Source organism: Staurois parvus, unplaced genomic scaffold (assembly GCF_062004578.1).
Source record: "Staurois parvus isolate SC_StPar_1 unplaced genomic scaffold, SC_StPar_1.0 ptg000338l, whole genome shotgun sequence".
Classification (NCBI taxonomy): domain Eukaryota; kingdom Metazoa; phylum Chordata; class Amphibia; order Anura; family Ranidae; genus Staurois; species Staurois parvus.
In genome coordinates, this window is record NW_028318134.1 from 1,347,371 (window position 1) to 1,369,488 (window position 22,118).

The window sequence follows — 22,118 nt, forward strand, 5'->3', positions numbered from 1 at the left end:
GACACAAAACCACTTTTGTGTTAATGAAATAATAATAATAAATAAATAAATAAATAAATAATTTTAGAATTAATAAGTCCAGTGACAAAAAAAATCCCAAAGTAGCAGTCCCGTGACAAAATTAATTATATTGTAATTATATTGTAATTTTCATTGGATTCTTCCGTGCCTTTGATCCCTTCACCATCCACCAGTGCAAAACCAACATTAACCGCACTCACCAGATAATGGTGAGTCAAACGCCTTTCAGGTATATTAAGGGCTCCTGGACCCCCTTTACTTTATATAAGACCTCCAAATAATGCCTCCTCTCGGATATGGATACCTCATCTGGTTACTCCTCTCACCGAATCCCCCAAGGAAAATCAGGAAGAAGAAAAAACCATAGCGTGATACCGTAGTGGTTTCTCATCAAAAGAATCTCTCCAGACCACTCACATTTTAGCAGGATATAACCCGCATTTTATTGAAACAAAAACGATCTTTCCTTAAAAACGATCCATTTTTTATGTACAGCGACTTTTGTATAAAGACCCCACAGCCTAGTATACAGCAGGATGGCAGACCTCAGATGCAGACTCATCCACTATGCAAAGATGGCCCCTTGGAACGCACCGCTCGGCGTGCGTTCCACTCACCGGAAATGACGTCAGATGCCGGAACAGGCAACCGGAAGTGCGTCAACGCGTTTCGCCCCACCCACAGGGCGTTATCAAGATCTCATGATGCATCTCTCCATTAACTCTGTATCTCCATATATGAATCTCACTCAGGGACAAAGGAAAAAGATTGATGGTGCAGTACGTTTTAAACACATGTAAATTTATTTAAAATGCCAAACAACTCACAAGAGAGGTGTCCAGACAGACACCAGCTTCACCAGCAATATGCAGCACTGCACTGATAATGATCTCCGCTCACCGCGGATCACCTCCGACACACACTGCCAATCTAAGCACTGAAAGTGTGATCTCTGTAACATACAGTTGTGATGAGATAGCGATAACTCCAATCTTAGTTGAATAACACAGGCAGTGACTCGATCCAGACTACACCTTGTAGATCTTGTGAAGTTTATTTAATAAACTGAGAGAATCTTACAACAATGAACATCGGATAGGTCAAAAGATCATAATGTGATCTACTCTATGAGACATGAGGCTTGAAGCTGAGGTGCATTACTGGGAAAATGAACAAAAGGGTGGGACTATCTATACAGCATGAACTAAACCAAAGGAAGGGAAGGAGCAGAGAAAAAATGCAAAGAACACTTAAAGGCATATGACAGCTTCACTAAAGCAGTTAATAGTACAAACATGCAATGTATACCAAGAGTTTATAGTAACGTTCTCTAGATCCCGTTGTAAGTCCTGATATATCGGGGAGATCATACACAGAGCAGGGAGATGTTGGGTGATCACATAGTAAGTACATGGGAACTCTGCTAGTATATTGCAGTTATTAGCGGCTGTGAAAATGAGAAGAAAGTAGGAAAAAGACATGGATCCCAAATGTCCCTGATGGGGAGGGACTGTCCCTCTGCCAGTATCAAATCCTTCTGTCCTTCCTTCCAGTTAAGTTATCCCTCTCTTCCATCCGTTATATAGTTCTCCGTATTATAAATGTAATATTTGCCTACCGAAAAAAAGTTATACTGCACTGAACATTGTATCCATCCTCTAAGTATGGCATTTGTTTAGTTTTTTTTTTTTTTTTTTTTAAATTGCAGTATCCAGTCAATAATATCAGAATAAAAAAAGAAGAACGCGTATCTCTAACCATTCATTTTTGACATATTAACGTCTCACGGCGTTTGTAAAAGGGGTGTGGCAGGGAATGTGTCCTTTCTCTACATACCTTGTCCAGACAGGTGTTCCTCTTTCTAATCTCTGAGAGTTTGATGATAGAAGGCTGAGTAGAAAGGGATACACAGATCATTGTGAATGTTGTCAAAATCTCTTTTAAGCAATCTTTATGTTCTTCCTTTAGTTGTCCTACCTAATACAATTTTCCAGATGGTTTCACCCTCTTTATTATTTGCGTTAATGACAAAAAATTGTAGAAAAAATGATGTTGTAAATTATGGTTTTATAGAAAACATCGGAGAGATAAACTTTATCCAGGCTCCCTTATCCACATAGAAGGCGGCATGGAGGGGTTCGGTGAAGGTGGTGGTGAAGGTGTGGAGGTGTCTGATGGGGTCATTCAGCTGGTAGAAGGACAGACGGCCACCTTCATAATCCAGATATAATCCCAATCTCTGCACTGGGGACTCGAGATTTAACACCTGTGATTGAGAGTCATGTACGCATAAATATTTGTTTTCAGTGATGCAGAAACTCCAGGATTTATTACTATACACAATACCAGACTCCTTTCCAGCTCTCTTCATACTGGGATAGCAAACAGCCGCATGCCGTAATCCACAGTCACTAACCTCCACTTCCCAGTAATATCTCCCATGGGAAAAACTCTCCATACTCATCACTTGCTTGTATTCTGTAAATCTCTGTGGTAATACCGGTCTAATCATTTTTGATTTGGAGTCCGATGCTGTCCTCAGATCATCAGATAAAGCCGTATAGACACAGGCAGTTCTTTCATCCAGGAGCAGCTCTGTTGTATTCTGTATGTCAAAGTTGGTTTTTAATTTCATATTAGTGATAAGATCAGTTATAGATCTGTGTAACACAAGAGAAACAATAAAATAATCCAGATCACCAACAGAAGATTCCTTCACATTCTGGTCACCTGTGTCTGAATCCTGATTTTGAGGGACTTCATCAGTATCTGATTTACGATCTTGTAGGACAGTTATTGGGTCGGTCATGTTATACAACTTCCCGATGTGACTGATTTTCCTGAACAGTTCATCCTTTTGTATCTCCAACTGTTTGATGAGATCGGTGAGTGATAATGAGACCTTCTCAACCTGTCTGGATATCTCACTCAGGACTCTCTGTTCCTGGACCTCCAGCTTTCTCCTGATATCATCAAACATGGCAGAGACTCTCTCCTTCTCATTATCTGCTTTTTCCTGTTCCTTTCTCTTGTGTTCCTGTAGATTCAGAATTTCCTCCTCAGTTGTCTCTCTTTTTGTAATCATCTTTTCTAGAACATACCTCAGTTTCTCCTTCTTCTTCTCCAAAGCCTCTTCTAGAGGTTCCACGTCATGTCCTTTATGTATCCCCACCAGACAGCAGGGTGTACATAGGCAGACGGCGTCCTCGGAGCAGTAATACTTCAGAAGCTCCTTGTGGATGGAGCATTTCTTACTACTGAAGGACGAGGTGGGTTCTATCAGCACATGGTTCACTGTCTTGTTGTGGGCTGTCAGGTGTTTATCACACATAGAAGTCTCACACTGCAGACAAGTCTTGATAGCAACCACCGGAGAATCCACACAATAGGTACAGAGGATCTCACTTTTCTCCTCCTTTTGTTGTGTAGATGTGAAGTTGTCCACAATGTTACACAGCTTTCTGATCTTCTCCATCCCAGGACGCTCTGTATGCTCCGCTCTGCTGCACTCCGGACAGGAATAGACCCCAGACCCCTCAAGTGAATCCAGAGCAGTCACAATACAATCCCAGCAGAAGTTGTGTCCACATCTCAGTGACACCGGCTCCGTATAAAGGTTCAGGCAGATGGAGCAGCTCAGCTCGTCCCCTAGTGCAGACGAAGCCATTCTAGGAGCAAATAAGAGGAAACCAAACCAAAAATCTGTTTTCATACAGAGGGTGGAGACTTTACAAGTTAACCCCTCCAGAGGTCAGAGAGAACCCAAAGCAAGTGACTTACTTATTGTGTGTTATTGAAGAATCCAAAAAAGAAGAACTCCAAATAAAACATAACACCCAGAGGAAAACCAAAAAAATTGTGTAGAGGAGAAATATTTTTCAACTGTGAGCTGGGGATAGGTGCCGGGTGTATAGCTTTGTTAGATACCAGCCGTGTCTCAGCATTTACTACACATCAGCAATCCTTACTACAAGGCAGCCCCAGCCTACTCCTTGTCAGCCTCCCCATACACAGCTCTGCAGATCTCACCAACCTTTATCTCCAACAGACCAGACCCGTCTGCTTTCCGGGATGCAGAGCTCAGATTGGGTCCAGGTGAGTCTAAATTGGATAAAAGGGAGAGGAGCAATTAGAGGATTAGAGAACTAGAGATGTGGAATAAAGGAGTCGGGAGAGGTGGAAGAAAGGAGCCTGGAGAGGTGGAAGAAAGGAGCCTGGAGAGGTGGAAGAAAGGAGCCTGGAGAGGTGGAAGAAAGGAGCCGGGAGAGGTGGAAGAAAGGAGCCGGGAGAGGTGGAAGAAAGAAGCCTGGAGAGGTGGAAGAAAGGAGCCGGGAGAGGTGGAAGAAAGGAGCCTGGAGAGGTGGAAGAAAGGAGCCGGGAGAGGTGGAAGAAAGGAGCCGGGAGAGGTGGAAGAAAGGAGCCTGGAGAGGTGGAAGAAAGGAGCCGGGAGAGGTGGAAGAAAGAAGCCTGGAGAGGTGAAAGAAAGGGCTCAAGAGATGTGGAAATCCTAAAGAAGACTTTTCCAGGATCCCTTCCAGAATCTCTCTACAAGACCAAATAATGGAGGAGATCCATTCTCCGTGTGTTCTGGACACAAAGGACATAGACTGGTATTCATTCCAGCAGTGGATCCCACCCCGTCGGAGGCATTGGGCTCATTTCACAAAGATATGGATCCTTTTTTAAAGCTGCTATGAATATCTTTGCATAGTTACAATGGTTCAGCTTGGATGTATCTATGCATGTGCCATACCATTGGGATCCCTGTGATAGCTGGAATTCACAAAAAGCACACACTGCTTTTTCAGTGATCGTTGCAGGTTGCCGGGTCCTGTGCTGTTTTCTGAACCCAGGAGGTCACTCACTCGGCACGGGCACCAGTCAGAGAACACTTTGCATTTTCTCAGTGAATAAGTGTTCTCTGATTGGACAAGGTGGAGAAGCAGGGCGGCCATGTTAGGATCTCCACTCCATCCAATCAGAGAAATACTTGAATTGATTAAAATTTTAAATATTTTCTGAATGGTGCCCATGCTGAGTGAGTGACTGCCTGTGTTCAGTAAGCAGCAGGGCATGGGCCCGGAAGCTGGAGGCATTCGCTGGAGTAGCACTGACCACTACAGTGATTTCCAGCTTCCACAGGGATCCCACAGATATGGCCGATATACACTTCCTTTGATCCAAGCTGAAGCAACGCAACTATGCAGAATAAGCCATCCCTGGAATTCAGCTTGAACCATTTGTCTTTTTTTTTTAGATTTGGATAGAATGACAAGGGATTAGGCCCCCTGTCAGGTTTTTTGTAGCTAGTAATAATGTTTACAGCCCTCTGAAAGTGATCCACTGTGGAAGGTAGTATAGCAGCGCTTTCCACATGGAAGAAAAATACATTTTAAAACAATTCTTCCCAAATATATTGACATATATTTTAGATACTACAATTTTGGATCTATATCTACCTCTCCTGCATGTTGAAATGTGTTTTTTATAGATTACAAAATATATGTCAAATATATTTTTTAAATATATTATTCAGGTTTTTAAAGACATATAGTATATTTGAAAATGTATTTTTAAAATAAATTTTCATATATTTTGTAAGAAAAACTAATTTCAACATGCAGTGTGTGTATACTATATATATATATACATATATATACACATACACACACATATATATACACATACACACACATATATATACACATACACACACATATATATATACACACACATATATATACACATACACACACATATATATACACATACACACACATATATATACACATACACACACATATATATACACATACACACACACATATATATACACATACACACACACACATATATATACACACACACACACACATATATATACACACACACACACACATATATATACACATACACACACATATATATACACATACACACACATATATATACACATACACACACATATATATACACATACATACATACACATTTTATTTATTTATTTCAGGTACTTATATAGCGCCGTCAATTTCCGCAGCGCTTTACATACATATATTGTACATTCACATACACACACACCATGTTGAATTGAGTTTCTTACAAATATATGAAAAATATTTTTAAAATACATTTTCAGATATACTGTATGTCTTTAACCACTTGAGCTCCTGAGGATTTACCCCCCTTAATGACCTCGCCTCTTTTTGCTACTCGGCGCTGCACTAATTCAACTGATAATTGCGCGGTCATGCAATGCTGCACCCAAACAAAATTTACGTTCTTTTTTTCACACAAATAGAGCTTTCATTCGGTGTAATTTGATCACCTGTGCGCTTTTTATTTTTCACGCTATAAACAAAAAAAGGCCAAAAAGTTTGAAGAAAAACAATATTTTTTACTTTCAGCTATAAAAAATATATAGTAAACTCAAAGTTGGTTATAAATTTAGGCCAAAATGTATTCTGCTCCATGTTTTTGGTAAAAAAATCCCAATAAGTGTATATTGATTGCTTTGTGTGACAGTTATAGCGTCTACAAACGATGGTATAGATACTGCAATTTACGCCATTTTTCTGCTATACAGCACTGCGCTAGTTTAACTGACAATTGCGCGGTCATGCAATACGGTACATAAATGAAATTTACATCCTTTTTTCCCCACAAATTGAGCTTTCTTTCGGTGGTATTTGATCGCATGTGCGGTTTTTATTTTCTGCGCTATAAAAAAAAAAGTCTGACAATTTTGAGGAAAAAAAAACTATTTTGGACTTTTTGCTATAAAACATGTCCAGTAAAAAAAAAATGCAAAAATCAAATTTAGTCATAAATTTCTGCCAAAATGCATTCTGCGACATGTCTTTGCTAAAAAAAAAACCAATACGTGTAAATTAATTGGTTTACGTGAAAGTTATAGCGTTTACAAATGGCGGGAAAGATACTGGGATTTTTAGTTTTTTTTTTATTCTAATAATGGCGGCGATCAGTGAATTATGGCGGCGATCAGGGACTTATGGCAGCGACCAGCGACTTATGGCGGGACTGCGGGACTGCGGCGGACATTTTGACATTGGGGGGTACTGACTTGGGGTCACTGACATCCCCAAAAACACTAATACAGTGATCAGTGCAAAAAAAAAAAACTGACACTGTACTAATGGCAATGGGGAGGACGGGGTTAACTTTATTTAGCAGGGAAGGGTTATAGGAGTGAGGGGGAGTGTTTTACTAGGGGGCGGGGGTGTGTACTGGGCGGGACAAGGCTGATCGAGAAAGAGAAACTGTTCTTTCTCGATCAGCTCGTCCTGGAGCTGAGAAGGAAGTGACAGACAGCACAGCTACTGCAGCTGTGCTCTCTGTCACTGTTTGCCGCCGATCGCCGGGACATAGCCACTAAGGAGCGGCTGTGACCCGGCGACTGACATCTGCGGCGGTGATCCGCGGGACAAATAGGGCGGCGGCGCGCCTCGCGCGCGCCCCCTATTTGTTTACAAAACGTCTTAAAACGTGGTTTTGCCTGTGAGTGCCGCCCTGCCACCGTATATATGTACAGTGGCTGGACGGCATGCGGTTAAAAACACATTTAATTTACATTTGTGGAATGCATTTACAAATATATGTTAAAATGACTTTTTTTTTTTTATATGTTAAAAAAAAAATCTGCAGAATATATTTAAAAAATATTTTTCATATATTCAGTAATATATAAAAAAATGCATTTCAACATTATACATATACGATTTCAAAGTCGGGTGACTTGATGATTTCAGGTGTGATTTGCAAGATATCTCACACCGATGTCCATGCAAATCGCAGCAAAAGTAGAGCATGGACTTCTGTGGAAATCGGTGCGGATCCAACCAAGTCGGAACCGCGCCGGTATGATCGCTCTAATGGCGGACAATAGGGTGCCACTTGGCATGCGATTTGCAAACCGCATCCAATGTGCCCGGGGTGTCAAGTGGAATTCCTGCCTGACCATAATGAAATTCTCAAGAACGTTCCTCGCTTCCCGACAAACGACTGACCCCTGAACTCTGTGTCCCTTTATACCACGGCCAATATTCAGCGCAAAGAGAACCACCCCCAATATTTGCCCCCCGCCACGCTGTGTTGCACACAGGCCCACGGCTTTCAGAAAAACGCCCCCCCAGTAGCCAACCCTAATCCCCCGCCACAGGAATTTTATATCTACGACCCTGCTCTGAGGGATGCCAATCATCCATAGCTCCCCCATGCCCTTCATTTGGATCCAGATGATCAGTTTTTTTCCCCAAAAGTTTCTCTTTACAGACTCACCGTTCTGCGAATACTTCTAACTCCTCCCCCCGTGTTGAGAACGGATTTCTTTCAATTCACTACCAGGGGCGGACTGACCATTTGGAAACCCGGGAACTGCCCGAGGGCCCGGGGTCAGTAGGGGGCCCCATGAGATGCCCCTGGTACCTTTTTCATGAGCTTTTTTGAGTTTGGGCAAGGACACAGGGGCCCCATGATCCCCTATTGCCTGGGGGCCCTATGAGTTGTCAGTCCGATCCTGTTCCCTACACATTTACTACAATACAACCCATTGAAACTGCAACAGGCAGGGACGGGTTGACCATTCAGGAGCTCAGGCACTGCCCAAGGGCCCGAGGTCAGTAGGGGGCCCCATGAGATGCCCCTGGTACCTTTCACAAGCTTTTTTGGATGTGGTTTGAGTGTGGGTGAGGACACAGGAGCCCCATGATCCCCTATTGCCTGGGGGCCCCATGAGTTGTCTGTCCGCCCCTGGCAGCAGGTCATCAGGGACCCACCTTCAGAATGGCTTTAATCATCATTCCCGTCTCCACCTGATCTGCACTGTTGGCCTTACTTTTACGGCTATTACATCTTTATACCATCAGTCATTGGGTTCCTGAGCATTTTTATGAAAAAAAAAAAAAAACATTCCCGACATCCCTTTAGACGTACATGTTCAAGCAACTGATCAGCAGATTACACAGCTAAAGTTTGCAGCCCCCAGTGGCTGGCAGTGAGAAGCACGTATGTCTAAAAGAGATGTGTTTTATCAAATAATGCTCTTAAAAAAGAAAGATTGAGGGCATTGGCTTCCAGAGCCGTCAATCACAGCCAGTGATGCGGGAACAGGGGCGGAGCCGAGCCTTGCTGGACACACAGAGCTGGGATCTGGAGTAAGGGGGAGTCCAGAGCGCCAATGCAGACCTGAGAAAAGGAGGATTGGGGCTGCCCTGAGCTAACCCATTGCAGCAGATAAGTATGACAGGTTTTGGTATTTTTGAAAAATTGAGCCTTTAGTATCACTTTAAATCTGACCTTCAGTCTTGCACAGGTGTACCGGCTCCTCTCCTGGACTGAAATGGCTTTCTCTGATTTCGCTGCACACTGAGCTTCTCACAGCATGCATTGGAAGCTGCATCAAGTCAAATAGAGCTCCGCCTCATTTCCCGGCAGGAGGATAGCCAACATCATCTAGCCCTTTCCTCCCCAGCCTGACTGTCCCTGCCCCGCCTCTTTCATTCATCTGATTTCAGTTCTTTCAATCAAGGATGCTCAGCATCACATGTGGGCGTTGCCGGGGGTGATCTGCATGCATATATATAGCGTGCCTAGGAGCGCCCACTCTTCCAGACTGACACCCACCCATCAACCCATTCTGACATCTGCATACCTCCTCCAAAGAGCCAACCCACTGCTTGCATCAGGGCAGAAGGCTCTTGAAGCGGAGCACTGGGGCGGGGTGCTGTGATGTTGTCAGGAAGCTATGTACAGCACCCCGCCTGTCTCTCCCACCAGCCACGATCTGCCTGTGTTGCATAGAGAAGCACAGAAACCCAGTCATGTAATTAAGGAGGCTCAGCATCACATGTGGGCATTGCCGGGGGTGCTCTGTATGCATATATAGCCTGCCTAGGAGCGCCCACTCTTCCAGACTGACACCCACCCATCAACCTATTCTGACATCTGCATACCTCCTCCAAAGAGCCAAACCACTGCTTGCATCAGGGCAGAAGGCTCTTGAAGAGGAGTACTGGGGCGGGGTGCTGTGATGTTTTCAGGAAGCTATGTACAGCACCCCTCCTGTCACTCCCACCAGCCACGATCTGCTTGCGTTGCATAGAGAAGCACAGAAACCCAGTCATGTAATTAAAATATAATTTTTTATTTCAAAGTTTGACATGTTGATGAGGAGATAAAAGGAGGAAACAGAAAGCAAAATAAATCCGATTTCATATCAAATGGTGAAAAGTTGTCTCTTTTGCATTTCACAGTCAGCACAGTGGATAAGTGGTTAGCACTTCCGCCTGGCAGTACTAGGGTCATTGGTTCAAATTCCAGCCACGGCACCACCTGCCTGGAGTTTGCATGTTCTCCCTGTGCCTGCGTGGGTTTCCTCAGGGTACTCCAGTTTCCTCCCACACTCCAAAGACATGCTGGTAGGTGAATTGGCTCCTGTCTAGATTGTCCCTAGTATGTGTATGTATGAATGTGAGTTAGGGACCTTAGATTGTACTCCCCTTGAGGGTTAGGGACCTTAGATTGTACGCCCCTTGAGGGTTAGGGACCTTAGATTGTACGCCCCTTGAGGGTTAGGGACCTTAGATTGTACGCCCCTTGAGGGTTAGGGACTGATGTGAATGTACAATATATATGTAAAGTGCTGCGTACATTGACAGCTCTATAAGTACCTGAAATAAATAAATAAATGTCCAAATTGTGGAATTCTTTTTACTTCCTGTCAAAAAAAAAAATTCAAAAGGAAGTGAAGAAATCTCCCCAACAATGAGGGGGATAGGCCCTCCTAAATTTAAATGTTGGATTTCTCATCACTTTCTCTCCCAGTGACAATGGTCACCAGAACAGAGAGGATGGATCTCTGCAGAGGGGACACGGACAGCAACAAAAACCTGACAGAGGTTCCAATCCATCCCGACTCCATTCAAAACAACCAAGAAGTCTTCAGATCATCTCTAAGGCTCCGTTCACACCTATAAAAGTTTGCTTTTTGTCCGTTTTGCAGTGCTTTTCATAGTTCGTTTTGCGTTTGACGCGCACCTTTTTTTTTTTTTTTGAAAGTTGTTTTTTTTTGTTGTTGCTGGGCAGAATAAAAAAATGCAAAACGCTGCAAAAACGCACTACAGCAGATTCTCCATTGAACTCTATTGTAGCAAAAATGCTGCTTTGAAACAAGTCCCTGATCCTTTCCAAAAACGCAGCAGCTCAAAAAAGCAGAGATGTGAACGTCTCCCATAGGAAACCATGAATGGACTGTAGTGTGTTTCTGCAAAAAGCACTAAAAACAAAAGCAAAAAAAAAAAAAAAAAAATCACCATAAAAAAAACACCAAAAAAAAACAAAAAAACACCAAACCGTATTGTTGTGAACGGAGCCCAACATCAACCAATAAAATCAATAGTTCCATGACAACCCGATACCATCACATCCAGGGGCGGACTGACCATTTGGAAACTTGGGCACTGCCCGAGGGCCTGGGGTCAGTAGGGGGCCCCATGAGATGCCCCTGGTACCTTTTTCATAGTTTTTTTTGAGTTTGGGCAAGGACACAGGGGCCCCATGATCCCCTATTGCCCGGGGGCCCCATGAGTTGTCAGTCCACCCCTGATCACATCATAGAATTCTGTCTCCTAGAAGAGGAGCTCTCTATACCCAGAATAATGCACGCCATACATGGGTCGAATTCTGAACGAATTTTCTTTAGAAATACAGAAATTTCACGCACTTTGTAACCTGATGGCGCCATCTTTGATTTCAAAATTCAACCACCCGAGCCTTCAGGTTCACCTCGTGCTGCTACAGAAAAGAATTTTTGTGGGGTAAGAATTTTCTTTTCTATCCAAGTCACAGCTTACGCTCATTTCTTTTTCATTTATGTTTCTCAAACGATTCTCCCGTCATTGATTAGAAATTCATTCGTTTTTTAAAAAATGTCAAACATGCCAACTTCGATGGACACACGAAAATCGGTCGGTTCTGTGGCCCACTAATGGTGCGAAATTCTAACAAAAATTATTTCGGAATTCGCCCCGTGTATGGCCGGCCTACGTCTCACCTCTCCATTGTTTCCTATGACTCTCCTACCCCACAACCCAAATGGGGAAAGAATGTGTCCAGGGGCGGACTGACCATTTGGAAACTCAGGCACTGCCCGAGGGCCCGGGGTCAGTAGGGGGCCCCATGAGATGCCCCTGGTACCTTTTTCATAGGCTTTTTTGAGTTTGGGCAAGGACACGGGCCTCATGATTCCCTATTGCCCGGGGACCCCATGAGTTGTCAGTCCGCCCCTGAATGTGTCCCTGCATTCCCAGCGACTCGTATGGAAGTGGGCGGGGTTTTCTATGGGTGGAGGGTGTGGCCACATTGTGACTAATGCAGAGAGATAAGAAACTTCTATTCATTGTAATTTATCTGACAGGTGAGAGGAAAGAAGGTTCGAAAAATAATGAGCATTTGAAGCACACAAAGTGGATTTATGTTCACTGTGGCTACCGAAGAATAAATCTGAATTACATTTTTTTGCTCTTCAGAGTTCAGCTTTAAAAAGGAGGGTACTTTCATTTGTGACATACAAGCAGCTCATATGTATGTGGCCATAAGCAGGACTGAAATTTTAACCCCTTGTCCTCCAGATTTCCCCCTCCCTTTCCTGACCAGGCGATATGGCGCTGCGTTACTTTAACTAACAATTGCACGGTCATGCAACGCTGCACCCAAATTAAATTTACGTCCTTTTTTTCCCCCCACAAAGAGAACTTTCTTTCTATGGTATTTGATCGCCTGTGCGTTTTGTTAATTTTTTGCGCTATAAACACAAAAACACCGACAATTTTGAAAAAAAAAATGTATATTTATAAATATATTATATATATATATATATATACACACACACACACACACATACATATGTATTGTTTTTCTGGACATGTTTAATAGCAAATAGTCAAAAAATATATATATTTTTATATTATATATATTTATATTATTATTATTTTTTTTTATGGACATGTTTAATAGCAACAAGTCAAAATATATATATATTTATATTATTTTTTTTCTTTTTTTTCACTTTTTGCTATTAAACATGTCCAGTAAAAAAAAAAAAATTTCGTCATAAATTTAGGCCAAAATGTATTCTGCTCCGTGTCTTTGCTAAAATAAAATCCCAATACGTGTAAATTAATTGGTTTACGTGAACGTTATAGCATCTACAAACAGTGGTATAGATACTGGAATATATATATTTTTTTAAAGTAATGGCGGCGATCAGCGACATAGCGAGACTGTGGTGGGCATTCTGACACTGGGGGGGGGGGGGGTAACTGACTTGGTGTCACTGACATCCCCAGTGACACCAATACAGTGATCAGTGCTAATAAAAAGCACTGACACTGTACTAATGACACTGGGCAGGAAGGGTTAACATCGGGGGTGATCAAAGGGTTAACTGTGTGCCCTTTTTACCAGGGTTTAGGGACAACAGAGTTCAGGGGCAGTTAAACGTTTCTCTCCTGAATGCAGAAGAATCGCATTCAGGAGAGGTACGCTTTGGCCAAAAAAATGTGTCTAAACGCTAGCCGTGTTTAGCGCTTGGTGCGTTTATCCATGTCAATGGAAGATACTCTGGCCAGTCAAATGAATAAACGTCCAAGCGCTAAATGAGGCACCACATTTACAAGCGCCCCCCCCCCCCCCGCCGTTTAGTGTTTTCTGCCAGGAGAGCATAACCTGTAAAGGGAGGTTCATGTGTACATGAGGCCCAAGTCTAACCAATCACTTTGCTATATTGAAGTGGAAGTGAACCCACTTTTGTATCTTTGACCTACAGGTGAGCTTATAATAAAGCTTACCTGTAGATAAAATGAATATTTTCGGTGCACGTTTAGGAGATATTTATGACAGCCGGCGCACGCGCTCTGAAGGAACGAAATACCCCTGCTGTCCCTTCAGAGCCATGCGCCGAGGCCTAGTGACGTCATCGTGGTTCAGCCAGTCATATGGCCGGAGCTCGAGAACTCAGAAGGAAGACGGAGTGAAGATGGAAGCCCTGTCTGTGGTGACAGCGTGCTCCTGGAGGGTTTAGTTTTAAGGCAAGTCCTTCATAATGTGCTGGTATACAATGCATACGTATGACATTACCTTGGAGGGGATTTCTTTTCTTCAAGTTGCGGTTTCCTACTGCTTTGACCACTTCAGCTCTTGCGACTACTACGCATGTCCAGAGAGAGTAAAGGGTGCTCTGTGGGGGGGGTGAAACTAGGTAATTTTTCATTGCTTTTTTTTATAGGGGGTGTGGCAGGGGGATTGTCCTTCTGTATACTTTTCCTAAAAGCAGGGGCGGACTGACAACTCATGGGGCCCCCGGGCAATAGGGGACCATGGGGCCTCTGTGTCCTTGCCCAAACTCAAAAAAGCCTATGAAAAAGGTACCAGGGGCATCTTATGGGGCCCCCTACTGACCCCGGGCCCTCGGGCAGTGCCCGAGTTTCCAAATGGTCAGTCCACCCCTGGATGTGATGGTATCGGGTTGTCATGGAACTATTGATTTTATTGGTTGATGTTGGGCTCCGTTCACACCAATGCGGTTTGTTGTTTTTTTTTTGGTGGGTTTTTTTTTTATGGTGATTTTTTTTTTCTGGCTTTGTTTTTAGTGCTTTTTGCAGAAACGCACTACAGGCCATTCATGGTTTCCTATGGGACACGTTCACATCTCTGCTTTTTTGAGCTGCTGCATTTTTGGAAAGGATCAGGGACTTGTTTCAAAGCAGCATTTTTGCTACAATAGAGTTCAATGGAGAATCTGCTGAAATGCGTTGTAGTGCGTTTTTGCAGCGTTTTGCATTTTTTTATTCTGCCCAGCAACAAAAAAAACCCTCGACTTTTAAAAAAAAAAAAGATGAACAAAATGTGTCAAACGCAAAACGAACTATGAAAAGCACTGCAAAACGGGCAAAAAACAAACTTTTATAGGTGTGAACGGAGCCTTAGAGATGATCTGAAGACTTTTTGGTTGTTTTGAATGGAGTCGGGAATGGATTAGAACCTCTGTCAGGTTTTTATTGCTGTCCGTGTCCCCTCTGCAGAGATCCATCCTCTACATTTGTTCTGGTGACCATTGTCAGTCCGCCCCTGCCTAAAAGGTGTCCCTCTTTCAGATCCCAGAAGGTTTGGAGATACAAGAGTCAGTAGGAGATATGAACACGTATAATTCTGAATGTTGCCAGGATCTCTTTCGAGTAGCATTGGTTTATGTTCTCATTTTAGTTCTCCCTTTAATTGTTCCAGTTAATTTATTTCCAAGATGATATCACCCTCTTTGTTATTGGTATTGATGGTGTAAATTATGGTTTTAGAGAAAATACTGGAGATACCAGCTTTACCCAGGCTCCATCATCAATATAGAAGGCAGCATGGAGGGGCTCGGTGAAAGTGGTGGTGAAGGTGTGAAGGTGCCTGATGGGGTCACTCAGCTGGTAGTAGGACAGACGACCATCTTCACAATCCAAATATAACCCCAATCTCTGCACAGGAGGCTCTGGGTATACCTGCTGTTTCTGAGATTCATCGAGAGACACAGGTTTGTCTTCTGTTGTACAGAAACACCAAGACTTGTTGTTACACCCAAAACCAGACTCCTCTCCATCTCTCCTAATACTAGGATAGCAAACCCCCACGTCCCATTCCCCACAGTCACCAACCTCTACCTCCCAGTAATGTCTGCCATGGGAAAAGCTCTCCATACTCATCACTTGAGGGTACTCTGTAAATCTCTGTGGTAATGGTGGTCTAAGCGTAAATGTCTTAGAGTGCGATGCTGTTCTCAGGTCATCAGATAAAGCCACAAAGATACTGGCAGTTTTTATATCCAATAGCAGATTGGTTGTATCCTGTATATAGAAGTTGTTTTTTAATTGCATATTCGTGATAAGTTCAGTTATAGATCTGTGCAACACAAGAGAGATCATGAAATCATCCAGATCACAAACAGAAGATTCCGCCAAACTCTGATCTCCCGTGTCGTGAAGGACCTCCTCAGTACCCGATTTATGATCTTGTAGGACAGTTGTTGGGTCGGTCATGTCACACAACTTCTCGATGTGACCAATTTTCCTGGACAGTCCATCCTTCCGTATCTCCAACTGTTTGATGAGATCATTGATTGACAGGGAGACCTCCTCTACCTGCCTGGAGATCTCACTCAGGACTCTCTGTTCCTGGACCCCCAGCTGTCTCCTGATATCCTCAAACAGGGCAGTCACTCTCTTCTTCTCATTATCTGCTTTTTCTTGCCTTTTCCTCTTGTGTTCGTTTAGATTCAAAATTTCCTTCTCAGTTGTCTCTTGCTTCATAGACAGGTTTTCTAGAACATTTCTTAGTTTCTCCTTCTTCTTCTCCAAAGCCTCTTCTAGAGGTTCCACTTCATGTCCTTTATGTATCCCCACCAGACAGCAGGACACACATAGGCAGACGGCGTCCTCGTAGCAGTAATACTCCAGAAGCTTCTTGTGGATGGAACATTTTCTTTTACCGAAGGATGAGGTGGGTTCTATCAGCACATGGTCCACTGTCTTGTTGTGGGCTGTCAGGTGTTTATCACACATAGAAGTCTCACAATGCAGACAAGTCTTGACAGCTGTCGCTGGAGAATCCACACAATATGTACAGAGGATCTCACCTTTCTCCTCCTTTTGTTGTGTAGATCTGAAGTTGTCCACAATGTTACACAACTTCCTGTTCTTCTCCATCACAGGACGCTCCACATACTCCTCTCTGCACTCGGGACAGGAATACACTCCAGACTGTGTATCCAGAGCAGTCACAATACAATCCCGGCAGAAGTTGTGACCACATCTCAGTGACACCGGCTCCGTATAAAGGTTCAGGCAGATGGAGCAGCTCAGCTCCTCTCCTAGAGCAGCCAACGCCATTCTGGGATCAAGAAAGAAGAAACAAAACAAAACCTGTTTGCACACCGAGAGCGGAGGTTTCACAAGTCGAAAGATAATTTCACCTTTAGAACATGTTACACCCTTATTTAGGGTGTAACATGTTCCAGGGAGTAAAATATCATGAAAAACCCTTGTGCAACCTATATACAACGTCCCTATAACTCTACAACTGCTGCTGCTAGCAATATTGTGTGTTCCCACCCACACATCATGAACAATTCCAAAATTGCAGGGCTGTAAATTTACAAAAACTAAACCTTCACTTGCCACGTGCTTCAAAAGAACCATCTAATAATATACTGGAAATGACAATATACTGTTCATATATCTAGTACCACCATGTGAATATATCAGTGAATAAAAGTAAGGAAAAAGTACCACAATATTCAACGTTCTTATGTGTGAGTCTTTACTGCGCCATAAATCACTCCAATATTAACCCTCTGCCAGGGGCGGACTGACAACTCATGGGGCCCCCGGACAATAGGGGATTATGGGGCCCCTGTGTCCTTGCCCAAACTCAAAAAAGCCTATGAAAAAGGTACCAGGGGCATCTCATGGGGCCCCCTACTGACCCCGGGCCCTCGGGCAGTGCCCGAGTTTCCAAATGGTCAGTCCGCCCCTGCTTTTGCCTTCCTACATGAATCCACCACCAGTCACTCCAAACTCTCACCTTAATATTTGACCTGTGTTTCCAATAGGTCAGATATGGGCCTTCCCCTTTAAAGGGCAGATGGATGACCGAAGGTCTTCCACACTCCTCTGCTTGAAATATGCACCACACCTTCTGGTCTTCTTAACTCCTTTTATTCCAAAAGGTCACCATGTTTTCCCATATATCACCTCTTTTTTAAATTCTATATATTCTTTACAAATATAGGTGCTCAGGAAAAGAAAATTTTAAAAAAGAAAAAAAAAAATCTTAGTGCTTTCTTGCTAAAACATTAATTTTAGTAAAAATTGTCAATAAATAGCTGTGCACAATTCTGGTGCACTACAGGTAAATTGCATACACTTTCCCTTTAGGATTTCAGCTCAATAGCATTCACTGGGGAAGCCTCTGAAGAAGTCACATCGGCATGACGCAACATGTCAGAGCGGAGTTAATGACATCATCACGCCTTTTCTGCAGTATTGTCCTAGGCATCTCCAGCCTTCCAAAAGGGCTGCACAGCTTTTGATCCTTTGGTGGATATGTTTCGCTAAGGATGATCAGTCCACTAATTCCTGATCTGGGTCTCTGAGTGCAGGAGGTGGCTTTTTGTGTTCTGGAAACACCTGCCTGGTGTTTGTATGTTCTTCCTGTGCCTGTGTGAGTGTGGGTTACCTTCCACACTCCAAAAACATGTCGGTAGGTAAATTGGCCCTAGTATGTGTATGTATAAATGTGAGTTAGGGACCTTAGATTGTACGCCCCTTGAGGGTTAGGGACTGATGTGAATGTACAATATATATGTAAAGTGCTGCGTAAATTGACGGCGCTATATAAGTACCTGAAATAAATAATACTTGAATAACACTAGGGGTCCCACAATGATGAGAAGTAGGGGGCACATAGCATTTTTGGATTAAGGGCTCTATGTACACGGGGCGTTTGGAAAACTCTTCTGCACAATGGAAACTGACGGCTGGAAAACGTAGGTTAAAAACGTCAGTTTAGCTGCATTTGCATACCGGGTTTAGAAGCGGTTTTAAAAGATAACATCAGGATACCTTTCCAAATGCCCAGAATACACTGAAAAACGGTAAAAAAATTAACTATTTCAGACATTTTGAGAGAAATAGAGAGAGCAGAAGCAGAGAGAGCAGTATGTGTTGAGATGACCTGTCTTTTCTGGTTGTAGTCACTATGGATCCCATCATTAGTATAATGCGGCGCGTTCTACCATTGTTTCCTTCACGCAAAACCTGGAACTAACTGCGCTGGTGTACCGGGTCCATTTGAATACATGGGAAACGCTTTGCATGCATTTCTGATGACGAAAAGGCTCTGGACAGCATCTAGACATGGAAAAGTAAAAAAAACGTGGTTAGCCGCGTTTACAAGCGTTTGGCGTTTGAAACGCTGATAAAATCTACTCCTGAATGCAAGTTTGGTGCGTTCAAAAAACGACTGTAAACTCAACTGCCTGTAAATGACGATATGTACATGGACACATAGGAAAACATTAGGGAGGGTTCAGGGGCTGCTGGAAAAACCGCAGAAAAGCTCCTGAATGTCAGTTTATCAGCTGCAGTGTACATGAGCCCTAAAAAGAAGACTTTTCAGCTCACAATAGAAAACACAGAGATATGAACACACACAAGCATACCAGAACTCATCAAGCAAACGCAGGGGTGGACTGACAACTCATGGGGCCCCCCGGGCAATAGGGGATCATGGGGCCCCTATGTCCTTGCCCAAACTCAAAAAAGCCTATGAAAAAGGTACCAGGGGCATCTCATGGGGCCCCCTACTGACCCCGGGTCAAATGGTCAGTCCGCCCCTGAGCAAACGTGATCTCTAGAACATAACTATGCTTTTAGACATTGTTTTATATTCGGTGTTCTAATATTCATCCTGTAATCATTCACTATTTTGATATTAACTAATTGCCGACCGCAGATAGCCGAATGACGGCTGCACTGCGGCCGGCCAGTTCTGGGTGGACGTCATATGACGTCCTCCCAGAACGCGCTCTCCTGCACGCCCCCGAAGGCGCGCACCTGGCGATCTCTGTGTCCTAAGGACACAGCTGATCACATGACGTGGTAAAAGGCCAATCACAGCGGCCTTTTACCACGTGATCAGCCGTGTCCAATGACACGCTGATCACCGGGAAATGCAAATGCCGGTTCTCGGCTGCACTTTCCTCACGCTGTCAGATCGTGAGGAAAGTACTGCCGAAAACCGGCAGTTGTCAGAGCGAGGATCGGCACCGATCATCAGGGTCACTGATGATCAGTGCCCTGATGATCGGTGCCCAGCAGTGCCACAAACAAGTTCCGCCCACCTGTGCCCAGCAGTGCACCCACCTGTGCCACCCAGCAGTGTCACCACCTGTGCCCAGAAGTGCCACCTACCTGTGCCCAGTAGTGCCACCCACCTGTGCCCACCCACCTCTGCCCATCAGTGCAGCCCAGCGGTGCTGCCAGTCAGTGCCACCAGTCAGTGCCCAGCAGTACCGCCAGTCAGTGCCCAGCAGTGATGTCAGTCAGTGCCACCGATCAGTGCTGTCTATCAGTACCCATTATCAGTGTCGCCTATCAGTGCCACCAATCAGTGCCGCATATCAGTGCCACCTATCCGTGACACCTCATTAGTGCTGCCTATCAGTGCCGCCTATCAGTGACCATCAGTGCCGCCTATTAGTGCCCATCAGTGCCGCCTATCAGTGCCCATCAGTGCTGCCTCATCAACGCACATCAGTGAAGGAGAAAAATTACCTGTTTGAAAAATTTTATAATAGAAACAAAGAAACTTTTTTTTTTTTTCAAATTTTTTTTGCACTTTTTTTCCTTATAGCACAAAAAGTAAAGTGCCCAGCAGCGAGTAAATATCACCAAAAGAAAGCTCTATTTGTGAGATACAAATGATAAAAATTTCATATGAGTACAATCTTGCATGAAAATTGGCCTGGTAAATAAGGGGGTATAAGTGCCCAGTAGGCAAGGGGTTAAACATATTTTTGATTTTTATACAAGAACAAAAAGGACTTTTAATTTGAGTTGTTTTCCTCACACAAAAAAAAAAAAGGTATTTCTGCAAGATTATATGATGCCTGAAAGAATCAAATTTTACACCATCAGACACGGCTTACCTGACTGGTTGTCTCTCTGTCCTCTCTGGATGGACAGCACTCTTCTCCCCAGCAGTACAGCACTCTTCTCCCCAGCAGTACAGCACTCTTCTCCCCGGACAGATTCTAATGCTGTGCCAGGGGCTCTATGTGTAGATCGCATGCGGTTTGTGTGCGGTGCGATTGGAGCCGTACATTTTGTAATCGCACCGCACTAAAAAGGTACAGACCCTTTTTTCGGTCCGCACTAGAATCAGATCGCACGGGTATTCACACCTATGTGATCCGATTCTGCACATCACACCTCATTTGGCGGACCACATTCGGGGTGTTGCTAAATTAACACCCGCAGCGGTTCGCATGAATGGGGTACGATTCTGATGCAGTGCAGAATTCGCACAGAAAACGCTGCAAATTCCGCACCGCATCAGTGTGAAACCGGGCTTAAGAGTAATTCCACTTTTGTGGAGAAAAAAAAATAATATTCTGGGTGATCTCTGTACATTGCGGGGATTTTAACAAGCTTTGATGCAGATTCCTACCTTCTGTTGTTTTGAAGAAATAGATGTTTGTTTGTCTGTGTCCAAGTGCAGAGTGAAAGTGTCCAATCCAAATGCACACGTTCCTGCGTTAAAAATGGCGGTGTGTATAAGTGGGTGCTGCAGCGACTGTCAGCTGGAACCGAACAGAATCAGCGAGGGAGAATGTCACCAGCACACCGAGGATCACCAATACGGGTCCAAAAGTTTTAATGAACGATCACATAGTTACAGCAAGGCAACGTTTCGGAGTGTCGCAGGACCCTTTAATCAGGCATGTTCACAGTGAATCTGAAGGGGAGTGATTTTTGTAATGATCAATCAGCTGCTGCACCTGCAGGGCTCTAATGAGGAAGGTGGCAGGGTCTGCATCCCCGTAGACGTGAGTTCCCTTTGGGAGTATCTCAATAAAAGTTTATTTTTTTTGTTGCAGGGGGATGCCCAAAATCTACCTTTTGTTGTTTTGCAGAAATAAATGTTTGCTGTGTCCATGTGCAGAGTGAATCTAAATATGAGTGATTTTTGTAATGATCAATCAGCTGCTGCACCTGTAGGGCTCTGAGGAAGGTGGCAGGGTCTGCATCCTTGTAGATGTGTGTGTGCTATGGAAATATCTCAACAAAAATTAATTTTTTGTTGCAGGGGATGCCCAAAATTTGACTTGTGTCTTAGTGCAGACTTTTGGGAAAACCAGTGAGCCAATCACACAAGCAGGAAATTACATTTCGGGGGGGGGAGGCGTTCTGTACACCATCTATGCACAGAATGCATCCAATTTGCCATATTGCATTTACCTTTACAGAAAAATACAGAGC

The 22,118-nt window shown here is 43.7% G+C and overlaps 2 protein-coding genes across 2 annotated transcripts; both read right to left on the reverse strand.

Annotated features, from left to right (window-relative positions):
* Positions 1-1,045: 1,045 nt before the first annotated feature.
* On the reverse strand, positions 1,046-3,688 carry LOC149457041 (nuclear factor 7, brain-like). Its single transcript, XM_089684150.1, has one exon. The coding sequence runs from the start codon at positions 3,686-3,688 to the stop codon at positions 2,081-2,083; it is 1,608 nt and encodes a 535-aa protein (XP_089540276.1). The 3' UTR covers positions 1,046-2,080.
* A 9,449-nt stretch (positions 3,689-13,137) lies between these two features.
* Positions 13,138-17,368, reverse strand: LOC149457042 (E3 ubiquitin-protein ligase TRIM39-like). The gene has a single exon (XM_089684200.1). The coding sequence runs from the start codon at positions 17,271-17,273 to the stop codon at positions 15,378-15,380; it is 1,896 nt and encodes a 631-aa protein (XP_089540326.1). The 5' UTR covers positions 17,274-17,368; the 3' UTR covers positions 13,138-15,377.
* Between the last annotated feature and the right edge of the window lie 4,750 nt (positions 17,369-22,118).

Excerpts from the sequence above, each read along its gene's own strand:
- LOC149457042 (XM_089684200.1), bottom strand. The coding sequence starts at position 17,273 with ATGGTTCTTTTGAAGCACGTGGCAAGTGAAGGTTTAGTTTTTGTAAAT.
- LOC149457041 (XM_089684150.1), bottom strand. The coding sequence starts at position 3,688 with ATGGCTTCGTCTGCACTAGGGGACGAGCTGAGCTGCTCCATCTGCCTG.